The sequence below is a fragment of the Acanthaster planci genome, linkage group LG02 (genome assembly GCF_054643075.1).
Source record: "Acanthaster planci isolate LZ-2023a linkage group LG02, COTS_SCS, whole genome shotgun sequence".
Lineage (NCBI taxonomy): Eukaryota > Metazoa > Echinodermata > Asteroidea > Valvatida > Acanthasteridae > Acanthaster > Acanthaster planci.
Window position 1 is genome coordinate 27,739,466 of NC_141778.1, and position 13,594 is coordinate 27,753,059.

The following is a 13,594-nucleotide window of genomic DNA, read 5'->3' on the forward strand; positions in this document are numbered from 1 at the left end:
ACGCTATAGCATAAGGCAAATGACGGTCCAAATCTCGCTGACTTTCGGTTACATACATTGACAACATCGCTTGAAGGATTCTCTGTTAAATCGCTCAATCTTGCCATCGGGTTGTGGATAGAGGGCGGTAGTTCTCCTTCTGTCTATCCCCTAACTTCCGGAAACTTTTCTTGGAACACACAAGACTCAAAAATTCGGCCTTGATCAGAGTGAAGTTGTAGGGGCACACCAAATCTGCAGAAAAATTTAAATCAATTTTTGTGGCAATCGTGATTGCCTCTTGATCAGGTATCGCATATGCCTCAGTCCACTTAGTGAAGAAGTCGCCAACAACGAGTATATATTTATTGCCATGTCGGTCGTTAGTAAAGGACCTTGCAATTCTCTCTAGATAGCAATTTCTTTCAAGTTCACTGTAATTATACATCAGCGGCCACGAGTTAGATTTCACCATATAATACCACTGTCTTTGTTTTCTGTGGTATCGTTCTCAACGAAGGAGGCTGGGGACAAAGCGAGGAACGGGGAATTCAAATTGTTCTAATTATGAGGGGTCGAAGGGTAGGGGTGGGGAGACTGAGGCAGTCCTGGCTCACCAGAAAGGTTTCACCATCAGAAGAAGTAGTCAACTAATAAAATTCGCAGGCGTAAGTAAGTAACATACCATGAGAAGGATTGCTCGAGGAAACAGCTTTTGTATTCAGAGCACAACTCAAAATTATCCCATTTATTTCTGATATTACTTGGGTGTCTCTATCACATTTATGTCCAAAACATTATTTAAATTTAGTTAATCTCTTTTGTTGGTCCCTGGAGTACATAGGTTACTATGTACGTTCTAAAATGCTAGTCTGCTATCACGGCTTCAAAAATAAAAAGTGCAGAATGTGTTTCTATGCGAAGAGTAACTTCTACAATAAGACATTTGACTAATTTGCTTACGTGCGGGAAGCACAGAGGTGATCAAGCAACAATTACTTGACACAGAAACAGGCAAAACACCCAGATCTGTCATGGATGTACCCAACTAGCATTTTAGAACGTACATAGGTTACTATGTACGTTCTAAAATGCTAGTCTGCTATCACGGCTTCAAAAATAAAAAGTGCAGAATGTGTTTCTATGCGAAGAGTAACTTCTACAATAAGACATTTGACTAATTTGTGGAATTATTTTGAAGGCAGAGTGATTTTTGTCACACTACATTACTATAATTTTGATAACGTTCAAGTCAATTGTCTAAAATAATCTTGAACTTAATTTTGTTGTGGATATCTACTAAATACAACCAGAGCTTACGTGCGGGAAGCACAGAGGTGATCAAGCAACAATTGCTTGACACAGAAACAGGCAAAACACCCAGATCTGTCATGGATGTACCCAATGCCAAACTATTAATCAATCAACTATTCCAAAGAAGGGTTTGCACCGGGGAGATTAATTACTTTTGGATTTTGCCCTGCCCGACGTGTATTTAGAACTATGTGCTCAATGTATGCCTCCGAAGGCTTGTGGAAAAAAAAAAAAAACAAGCGTACATGGATGGGACTCGAATCCACGACCTCTTGCTTACTAGTGCAGATGTCTTATCCACTCGACCACCGAGCTTGCTGGTGTCGGCTTCACAAACCTTCGGGGGATACACTGAAAAATCCAAAATTAATTTACATCTTCCCGGTGCATACCAATCTTTGAAATAGTTGTTTGCGGTACCCACTGCTACATCCAATGCTAACCAACAAGCTTGGTGGTCAAGTGGTTAAGATGTGTGCATTAGTAAGCAGGAGGTTTAAGGTTCGAGTCCCACCCGAGTACACTTGTGGTTTTTTCACAAGCCTTAGGGGGCAGGCACTGAGTATATAGCATTAAATACACATCAGGCAGGGCAAAATCCAAAATTAATTTACTATTAATCAAAAAAGCATTGGCAAAAGAGTCACATAATCCATGTTGTTGTGTAAAAAAAGGACAATAAAGTGATCATTAAAATAAGTATCACTCATACATGAGCAAACAGAGAAGTTCCATAATTTCCGATACTTCATCAAAACTAGAAGTTTATCAAGCCAATGATCAGTGGACATGGTGATGAGCTGTGTACAGAGAAAGTACTTAAACAATTTGACAGGCTCATTTCATTTACAGTATCAGTTGGAATGCAACAGGTGAGGCAATATCACAAATCCGGGACAGAAATAGGAACTGGTGGAAACACAGATCATGACTGCAACAAAATCAATAGTAAACATACATGAAAAAGGACTACTTCCTTTTATCTGAAAAAACAACTTGTACATGTTAAATCAAATGAGATAAACTTTTATTTTCAATTACTTAGTCTTTTGCATACAGGGGATTGCTTCAATCTTGGGGGATTTCAGTCCAGTGAAGTACGCTGAATAATGAAAAGTATCAAAGCCATAGCATGCTGCACCTGAAAAAAGAAACAGACATTTGGAAAAACTGTAAAATAAATTTTATTGGCAACGTGAAGAAAAAAAATTGTCTTACATGAGGAACGATGGCCTACATGTCACAAATTGGGTCAATGTCTCAGGGGAAGTGACAAACAAGTTAAGTCAAATACTTTTCAACTGCCTGTTCAAATGTGGAAGAAATGAATTAGAGTGAACAAAGCTCAAGGACACAAGATAACAGATTTCTCTGCACTCTGATTGTAAACACAATTGTGTATTACAGTGCAATATACCTAGTTATGTTGCGAAGACTATATCACCGACATGTACCTTTTATGGTCTGCTGTTCCCGCTATTCAGTATTTTAGGATTTGCCAGTACAGGCCTCTCTTAATATTTATTTTACGGTTGTGCTAAAAAGTATTCATATCCTTTGGAAAATAATATACTTTTCTAAATTCTTCAATTGTAAAGCTACCATGTTGGTACCTTCCACAACGTGTTTTGTCTGTTTGTTGCAATACACAAACCCACATGCGTGTTGGCTAAACTTCATTTGCATAAAAATAAATACGGCTCAGGTTTCTTTTTTGCTCCTGTTCAAATTATTCATACCCCAGGTTTACATAGTCTATTGTCTTTGCTTAATAGGCAACAGCATTGCCTTTGTATGACTGCTTTTGTATGACTGCCTCAAGATGACTCCTATAAGTGTCCACAAGCTTTCTGAATGTCTCATGTGGGATGTTGGTCCACTCTTCCTTGGCAAAAGCCTCCAGCTGGGTCCTGTTGGATGGTCTTCTGGCCATCACTCCCGTGTACGGCTCCCTCTACAGATTCTCTATTGGATTTAGGTCAGGAATTTGACTTGGCCATTTCAGTGTTCAGTTTCTCAATGGATAAAGAATGGCACAAAGGAACAAGTCCATTCCAGAGATGGTGGTCGCTATGCAAAATCTACTCAAGTTGCAATCTGCTGTATAACATGCAGATCGCAGCAACTAATAAAAGGATCCCAATACGATGCTTTTGCGTCTATCTGTGCACTTCTGCATTTGGAAATGAGGCCGTTTGATTTCGACACGGATTTGCACAGATGGCACTTATGTGAAATCCCTTTATTTCATGTGTAGATTACCAGCGATCTTGCGCATGGAGACCAAAACCAAACCAAGTATCAACTTGGCACAAAGTCTAGTGGCCAGATAGATTGGCCAAAGATCGGCTCTTAATCTTAGGCAAAAATCTTGCTTTGTGCTATTTTTTGTTGTCTCCAAAATCATGAAAACAGAAAATTCATGTTATACCCAGACAGAGTAGCTTTTGCAACTTAAATCACAGAAATTGTAAAATTTTGGGCTAGTTTCAATCGTTTTGAAGAACACTGGCCAAAGAAAGGATTTGCCTTCCCCCTCCTGTTCAATGCGTAGACAACATGTTCTGGCAATCAAGGCTGAATGGTATTAACTGTAAACTTCATGATCGTTTTAGTAATCACTAAACATAAATGATCTGTAGATGAAACCAACAATGTAAAAGCTACAATGCTACAATGTAAATGCAAGCAGAACTGAATCTGCTTACCCTGAAGAAGGTACTCAGTTACCAAAAGCTCGGCCATCACATATTTCAGAAAACTGATTTGATATCATATTCTTGTTGATATTCTGATCACTGTGCTACGCAGCCCTTCCATATTTCTCGAATTTGAAAGCTATGGTGGTTATCTCTAGTAGCCTAGATGCAACTAAATATTGAAGAAGATTTCTTACTGGTGAAGGTACTTTAGTAATACAGTAGTAATTGCAATCAATTTTCTCACATCATGGTAAATAAATGGCCAAAATGACGATGAAACATTGACACTGTTCTCTCTTCTCCTTTGTGTCTAAATTCATTATGTAAACCAGAAAAGATTCACGATGTTACGACAAAGGGCACCACTAGCTGCAGTCAAGGATTAAGCTTAGGATCTGTCATACAAAACACTATTATGAAGTGAAAGGTGTTTAGACTGCCTAAAAAGGATTTAACCTGAAGGGGGTGGTTTTATTTCGGATATATCTGTGCTGTTTGGGTTGTAAACATGTACATTTTCTAGATTTGTTTGCATCAGCGTCTGATGTTGCCAAAGGCAGGAACGCTGAGATAGTGGAGCATATTTCTGCTTGCATCTGAATTGGGCCAAGATCTACAACATCCTCAAGACATCTTCGTCTACAAACGTACTGGTGAAGGAGTGGAGAGAGACTGAATATCTCCCATTTAACGTAGAGGGTTTGAGGATACACCATGTGGAAAATATCTTTTTTGAGTATGTGTGGTTCTGAAAATAACCGGTTACTTAACATTTCGGAGCTCACTGTCCGAAACGTCGAAAAACCGGTTCTTTTCAGAACTACACATACTCAAAAGAGATATTTTCCATTTCATCCGCAAACACTCCACCTTATCGTATTCCACCATGCAACATTCATGAACTACTTATCTCCCATTTGAAAAGAGTTCCGTATATGGACAACATTTGATGCCCCTTTGCACAAACCTATGAGACTTGTCTGAACAAAAAAAAACTGTTTTCAAAGTAAATGGCTTGCATAGGCTATCACCTGTTCTTTTACTGCCTTTAATTTAATACAATGCAGCATTAAGGTCTGATTGATCCCGAGAATAGTTACTCACTGGACTGAACCATCCATGTTTGTGTACGGTTCTGAAAGCAGTGACCTTGGATGATGGAAACTTGCAGATCAGAGTTGAAGAGATAAAGTAGGAAATCCCTAATAACAATTACAGACCACAGAATTTGGATTGACAGCTTTCTGTGAACATCAATTGAAGTAGTGCTGTAGGCAACTGTCATAAGTTTTCATGGTTCAGATTCCCCAGCTTCTGGTTGCCAGGGCTGCAGCATCCTCTGAAAGGCCTGCTGCTCTGAAGGACAGCCTGAAAGCACCAAGGCAGTGAGGTGAAAACTTTCCGAACTCAGATGCAGCACTTTTAATGTTGGTTGAAAGAGTCCAAATTGCAAGTAGGTCACTGTGTGGATTTCCAAAAAAATCTGTTGGACTGTTGGGAGATGAAGTGTCTATTCTGTGGGAACTGTACAGCCATGAGATGGGATCTGCAATTAAGTTGGTCTTTTCTGACAAGTGAAAGGCTTGAAAGGATAAATATCTGATGAGGAATGCACCAACTGAGGAGTTTCCATGTTAGCACGTACAGGGAAGGTGAATGAGTCCCCCCGATGGCTTAGGTAGTACACTACTTTCAAATTGTCAGTTTTCATCTGGATGAAGTTGTTTGATATCCTGCTGGGAGCGTGCTGGAGGGCCTTAAGAACTGCAGGAAACTTCAATTGGGAGATGTAAAGGTGTTGTTCTGATGGAGATTAAGATCCCGAGAGAGACAGGTCGTCCAAGTGTGCCCCCCAACTCGACTCCCAAGCATCTGTTAGTGTTACTGTCGAAGGAGAATTGAGGAAATGGGGTGCCACCACGGAGGTTCTGGCATGAGAGCTACCATTTAAGATGGGATCGGATGAAGCCATTAACTGGATCTGGTCAAACTGAACCTTAGTAAAAGCATGCCGTAAAATCTCAGAAAAGAACCCGTCCCAGGGGAACATCATAATTGGGAGGAGGGGCAGCTAAGATGTGTAAAAGTGTGTTTCTGGAAGGGAGGAGGAAATTGTAAACTTCTACTTCTAGTATCACCAGGTTACCTCAATGTCTCAGAGAAGCACTGTAAGACTCCTGTAAATCTTGTTCAGAATTGGGAGAAATCAGCAAAAAGGACTCCTCGTGGGCGCGTGGAGGAGACCGAGGGTGTTGGCAAATTGGAGAATGGGAACAAGAGCGTGACAGATCCCACGAAAATCAGTTGAAAGTCCAAGTTGAAGGGAGGTCACTGTCGAGCTCTGACGATCGACAAGTTGAAAAGAAACTAGTATGGAGATGATTGCAGTGACTGCAGCTATTGGTTCCCAAGCACAAGAAAAATGGCCGCCGGTCCCAGCTCCCATATGAACGAAACTTGCTGAAACTAAGTGGGGGCATTCCCCGAGAAATGGAGGGCAGTAGACAAAGATTGGGTTGTGCACTCATACATACGAAGATCCCGTAAATAAAATGACCAAGAAAAAGGGTAATATTGTGGTCGATGAAAACCCATATGATCTAGCCTTTTATCTTGAACTGCATGTGTAGGGAAACTCAGCTGACCCACCAGCTGATTGCGTGACTGGAATCAGGCAGTTGTATGACAAAACAGACATGCTCTCCACATTTCCCCTGGAAACGTTTACCACACATAAACTTGATAGGACTGTCAAACTCGCTGCAGATTGTTGTGAATTTCCATTCAAAATTGTGGCTACAGCACTAGAAACCACAGAAGTATCCACAGAAGCAGGCAAGTCTAGTAGGGTAAAGTAAGATCGTTCTGCCATGAAGAAAACCATTTCCAAGTTTCGGACGACTGGCGTGAGCAAATTACACACAGATTTTCTTGGGAACATAGGCGACATCGGAAACAGCTGGAGGGAATATCAAAGTTGAAGGGCAATAAAGGTTCACCACATGATCCACATTAAGACTTCCTGAGTGTTCTCTTCCTTGTCTTAGGATCTGACACAATGGTAATTAAAGTGAAGTGTCAGAAATATGTTCTGAAATGCCAAGCGTGTATAAGACAAACACGAAACTTCGAGAACTCTGTGTGTGTGCTGGGAAAAAAGGGTGATTTACCTGTGGAATTCTAGTCATGGGGCATGCAGTGTATGGGCTAATGTCATGGTCTCTGTCCTCTCAGCAAAAGTGCTTGTGCAAGTGCACTGTAGGTATCGAAGGTCAGGTATTTCAATATTAGATTGACTGGTGGAACAGCTACAGAAATTTTGAATATCAAAGATATCATTGACTTAGGTTTTCACGACAGCAGTAGAGCCTGTATTCTTCTCTAAGATCTGCAGGTGCTGCAACCCTCCTTAAACTATTTAAGAAATCATTTGGAAGCCTGCCACATTTGCAGCCTCCAACTAAACTGAAATGATCATGTGTTCTGTATCAAGATCCTGCAGGCAACAGCAAGAGCACTGAAGTGCATGTCACCACACACCAAAAAGTTGGAGGACCATCTGTCCTGCCAGCTTCCCCATGGCAAGCTTAGTGATGGATCTCACAGAGTGGTGGCCATATGAAGCGCTCCAAGGGTCATTTCATTTCTGGCTGCAGAATCCCCTATGCCAGGCTGGAGTAGTTTTGTTGTATCATTTTAGTTAGATCATTGATTGACTTCTGTTGTGTCTCAAAAATTTGCTGTTGTTTGTGCATTAAATCAATTAGCATCTTAGTATCTGACCTAGCCACTGTTGCTTCCACTTGAATTTTTTGGGGGACAGGGAAGTTTGTTGTATCTTGTTTCTCGTCTTTCTATGCCCATTCAATGGCCTCTGCCCCGAGTTCAAAGAAATCCATAGATGACGACCCTCCTATGTTGCTACTGAGATATTTTAAAAGAGGTATACTAAAACACCTGCAAACTGATCTTCAAGCATTCCTGCTTCAAGGGGACTTACAGCATAGAGGAAGGACACAGGAGTTGCAGCTCTGGCACTTAAATGTGTTCAATGATGGTCGCCACCAAGTCAGATGAATAATAGAAAACATTCCACAAATGCCTGATTACTGCCTGCATCTTAGCTGGATATAAGGGGGGCCAGTAATATCTTAGCAATACTTGTAGTTTTTTACTTGCAACTGCATACAAAGTAAAGCTGTGACCAGGAAAAAGAGAAAAATCCCTGATATTAGACCTACTTTTGCCATCGCAAATAAACTTTTTAAATTTCGATACACTGTTCCATTATCCATGCAAAGCTTGTAATTTTATTCCACTCCCTCCAATACATCAGTGTTCAAAGACTTGGTACAAATTTGGCTAAGACTGGTCGGTAAAATGTTGACATTTACTGGAAAGCAAAGTTCATAAGTAACAAAATGCACTATTTCATCACAGGGAGTGATTGTGAAATCTCACAAAATACGCTTTTGTACAAATGCCGTAATAACTAGAATGGCAAAGCCACCATGGCTCGCTGCTTGTTGTGAATTACATTACAGTTCTTTACAGGAGAGAGGAATGCCTATAGAATGTGGGTCCAGTACAGTCAGACTAGACCTGGACAAGCAGTGCCTCCCCATCATCCTATCCGACTCTTAATCTGCCCCTTCCCATCATCCTATCGACCTCTTACTCTGCCCCTCCCCATCATCCTATCCACCTCTTAATGTGCCCCTCCCCATCATCCTATCCACCTCTTACTCTGCCCCTCCCCATCATCCTATCCACCTCTTAATGTGTCCCTCCCCATCATCCTATCCACCTCTTAATGTGCCCCTCCCCATCATCCTATCCACCTCTTAATGTGCCCCTCCCCATCATCCTATCCACCTCTTACTCTGCCCCTCCACATCATCCTATCCACCTCTTACTCTGCCCCTCCCCATTATCCTATCCACCTCTTAATCTGCCCCTCCCCATCATCCTATCCACCTCTTACTCTGCCCCTCCCCATTATCCTATCCACCTCTTACTCTGCCCCTCCCCATTATCCTATCCATCTCTTACTCTGCCCCTCCCCATCATCCTATCCATTTCCAACTCCATGTCCTCCTGCCATCTCATCCATTTCCTACTACACCCCTCCCCATCATCCTATCCATCTCTTACTCTACCCCTCCCCATCATCCTATCCACCTCTTACTCTGCCCCTCCCCATTATCCTATCCACCTCTTACTCTGCCCCTCCCCATTATCCTATCCATCTCTTACTTTGCCCCTCCCCATCATCCTATCGTTCTCTTACTTTGCCCCTCCCCATCATCTTATCCATTTCCAACTCCATGTCCTCCTGTCATCTCATCCATTTCCTACTACACCCCCTCCCATCATCCTATCCATCTTTCACTCTGGACCCCTCCCCATCATCCAATCCATTTCCTAGTCTTACCCTTCTCCATCATCCTATCCATCTCCTACTCCATCCCTCCCCACATTCCCTTGACTTCTTACTCTGGCTGTTCCATCATCCCATTTATTCAGCCCAACCATTACGGCAACCTTACCCAGCATTTCATCCACTTTCTACATAGATGTACTTTGTCCCCATGATCCTCCTCCTACAGGTACCCCTCCCCCAACAAACATTTTAATCTGTCACTTGGGCTCAGTTTGGGCGACTTGTTCCCGTATGTTCACGAACAGCTCGATTTGTTGTTCGTGGGTCGGCCACTCGAACACCGGAAACAAACAACCGGTTATCGCAAGCAACATGGCGGCGTCCATATACATTATTCGAGAGTTAAGGTTTGGATGGGCTGAATTCTTTTCTATATAAACAGGAACATTCATTTCTGTGTTACGGAAATAATTAATGTTAATTTTGCAAAACTTCCCATTGTCTACATGGTCTATGGATTTGGGAGCCATCTCTCTACTTTTTGCAGCTGTTCAAAAATCAAAATTTCACGAGTTTTCCGTGTGTTCCTGTAAAACACTGACGAGGAGGTGGTGAGTGATCCTGTTCCGAGAACAGTGTTCTTAAGTCGTGTTCCCGCTGTTCGAGCGTGAGAACAAGAAACCTGTGTCAAGAACAGGCCGCCCGAACTCGACCTTGGAGTACCCCCCATCCCTTACATTTTTCCCTCATACTGTACATGTACATTTGTATGTGTCTAAACACTGTCTATACACACACACATGTACATTACAGGAGTGCTCAGTACATATGTACTGTATGTACTACAGGGTAAGTACACAATACAACTCAAATTGTTAACATTCAACTTTTGTAATTTTTTCAATAAGTTTCTAAGCATTAGGGCCATAAGAAACTATTTAAATACTGATGGAATTCCAAGAAGAAGCAAACAAGCACTCAATGGCACATTTTAACACCTATGGACCTGCAAGGAAAAAGTTTAACATTTGATAGCGGACGGACGGACAGAAGACAGAAATGGGTATTACATAGGCTCGCACTTGCTTCGCAGCTCGCCAAAAATGATTCAAACAAAACAATGTTGTAAACAACCGGGCTATTTACTCCCAAAATAATTCCAGAAGAAAGAGCTTGTTAAGGGTAATGACTGCACATACAGATTTAGGGCACACAGCGTAATGCAAACACCTGCGCAAGCATTAAATTTGATGTTGTCATGAGATCACACCAAGCACAAACAAAGGCATGAATATTCAATTTCCTATGCCTCAGTGCACAAAGTTTTAAGGATGTAGATTACCAGCGGCCGCAATTATAGGATAAAAACTGGACATGATGACATCATGATTTGGCATACACCTTCAGATGGTAGTCTATCCACGAATTGGGAATTGGCCTCAAGAAAAGGCTGAAAGTCAAGGGTTAAACATACAATGTCAATAAGCAAAAAGTGGAAAAAGAAGAAACATCTACATGTTCTATGTCTGTTTGCAATGGGCTTTTTGTATTCCCACGCTTTTAAATAAAATGTCCTGGCCAAGTGTGCATATGCTATCTGCAAAGTTTCGACCCAATTGGACACATACCTTAGAAGATATAGTGATTTACATGGTGCACCTTTATTGTCATGTGATTTGACACCTGACAAAGCCATTACATGATGTCAATTTTCATCAATAACGATTCCCTTTCTAGCTATCTGCAAAGTTTCAACCCAATGGGCATATACTTCAAGAGACAGGCTTTGAAGTTTGCACCTTAAATGCCATGTCAAACAGCAGTCGTCAACTCCAATTCAATTCAATTCAATATCAATCGCTACACTGCGCACTCACTTCTTCCACAGCCTTGTGTTAGGCAGCGACTCAAAGCTCTGTCATGAGATGCTGATATAAGAAACGATCTATAGTGGAAGCGTGTACTAAACACACAGTGTATGCATGGTTTTTAACCAATTAGTATGGCGTGCAAAGTTAACATTTAATAATAGAGATATCTCTACTGCGCAACAGAAATATCTCTATTAAGTTACCGCTTCTGAGGTCAGCAGGTCACCCTCGACGTTTTGTGTTTAAAAATCTATTATCTTGAGGTGTTTTGAATCATGTCTCAGTACTCGTACTCCCTTGGTTGTTTACATTAGGAAACTTTACATTATTAACCCTCTGGCTCAGTTAAACTTTGTGTGTTACGTTACAATGACCTTTCCGTTGACTCAGTGTGCGGGACCGGAAACAAAATAGAGATATCTCTATTAAAACAGGACGTGCAATAAAGATATCTCTATTAGGAATAGAGACATCTGAATACGCGGTTTAAATGTTAACTTTGCATGCCATTGATGAGACATGGATTTCAGAAAATACAGGGGTTTTATTGGCACACAACAGGCCGGGATCAAATTCAAATTACCTTGAGGGCAGCAGCAGAGAAGAGTGTTGAAAGTGTATGATTTTTGAATATTGAATAGGCACTTTAGTTTGTCACCAAGTCAATGTCAGTGGTAAAAAAGTGACAATAGTTTGCGTAGATTTAATCTCATATACAATTTCAAAACATAGCCTTTTTAGAGAAATAAAACCTGCTTAAAAGTTGGATTTTAACAATAGCTCTTTAACTCCTTCATGTTAATCAAATTTTTCTCTAGTAAATAGTCTGTTTTCTCTAATCTTTTCTTAAGTACATTTACATACGTATACATATTTATAAATGTATTTATATCTTAATTCACACTGATCACCCTGTTTTATCTCCTTCAGTCAATGTTCTAGGACTCGGTGCCTCTAGCTTTTTCCATTTTTACCATTGAGTAATACTGTCTGCCAACAGCTGAGTCAACATAAAACAGAGAAAGTGATAACCCCTATGCTCACTCTTTGTGAATTGAAGCTTTTACTATGAACCATATTTCCTTAGACCTGAATTGTCATGAATGAGAATAAAGTCACAAACAGCATGTCGACTGGACCATGGTCATTATGGAAAAAGGAATACTGTTGATGTAACCAAATGTGGCCTCAAAATCTATGTTCATAAACTGTAAATCTTCTTATTACCCATTAAAAATTCAATGAAATTCCATTTGCAACCTGATTTTCCCATTTTAAGGACATGTTTGACAGGAAATATAAACTTTTCCAACACACCCCATAAAGATTATATTTTCAAAATTGTAGTTGGCTCTATGATTTGATGACGTGATGATTTATGAGAACTCCTAACCTGTAAAAAAAATTTAATGTGAATTTTTCTAAGATTTGTTCAAAAAGACTTCTTTCTCTAATCTTCATTCCATGGTTCAACAAAGAAGGGAGATGGAAGAATTTGTTATTCCTCTATGGTTACACTCAGCCATGGCTCAGCTCATTACGTGAATCGCCAAATTGGAGCAGACCCGAGTTTGCCCAATGACAAACTCGGGTCGGTACTCACTGGTTTTGGATCAAGCAGTTTGCATTCCAATGTTACTTACCAGATCAAAGTTAACAACGTGTGAACAGGTGGTTTATGACGGCACTGCCTGTGAGTTTGCTGACAAAAAACCTACAAAAGTCTACTAGATTCTTACTGATACTGTATGGCATTGGGAAAAGTGCCAAAAGTTATTGAGTAAGCAACTTTGAATCATAAAAATAACCCAAATATATCCTGATAAATCACATAAAAAAATAAATAAATGACATAAAACAGTCAAACTTTGCCTATGCTCTCAAACAATTCCATTATTTTACACCATCAGCAGCTTGCAGCCAGTATGCCATGATTGACAGGGTAATGGTCACACTGGCCTTGGAGAAGTGGGTCCTAAGGTGATTGCTTATTTTATAATTACTTACTGCCATCCAGTCAGGATGAAATCGGAGAGTAGCATTCAGAGGTTTTGGCTAATAGAAGTTTCACATAATGTGATGTTATGAAGAGTGAGAGACGTCCATTTGTTTGTTAGGAAATAGGCCTAGGCTTACTTTTAAAGTTTATGTCCATGGGCATGGTAAACTTCTACAAAATCGCTTAAGTTGTGTCTAGACACAACATTCTTTCGAACACAATCTTTCCTTTCCATAATTATTTAGGGTTTTGTACTAAGTTACGTATTCAACTCATAGATGGTTCAACTTCAAGTTCACTGCTATGTTTACTGGTTTGTACCACAGCAGGCACAAACATCATGTGA

The 13,594-nt window shown here is 40.6% G+C and overlaps 1 protein-coding gene across 1 annotated transcript in view; it reads right to left on the reverse strand.

Annotated features, from left to right (window-relative positions):
• Positions 1-692: 692 nt before the first annotated feature.
• LOC147800096 (N(4)-(Beta-N-acetylglucosaminyl)-L-asparaginase-like) overlaps positions 693-13,594 on the reverse strand; it is a gene marked incomplete at its 5' end in the record, with an annotated part of 88,190 nt that continues 75,288 nt past the window's right edge. Inside the window, one exon of the mRNA XM_087129687.1 lies at positions 693-2,434. Coding sequence (XP_086985813.1) covers positions 2,331-2,434 — 104 coding nt within the window. The remainder of the gene's footprint in view (positions 2,435-13,594) is intronic.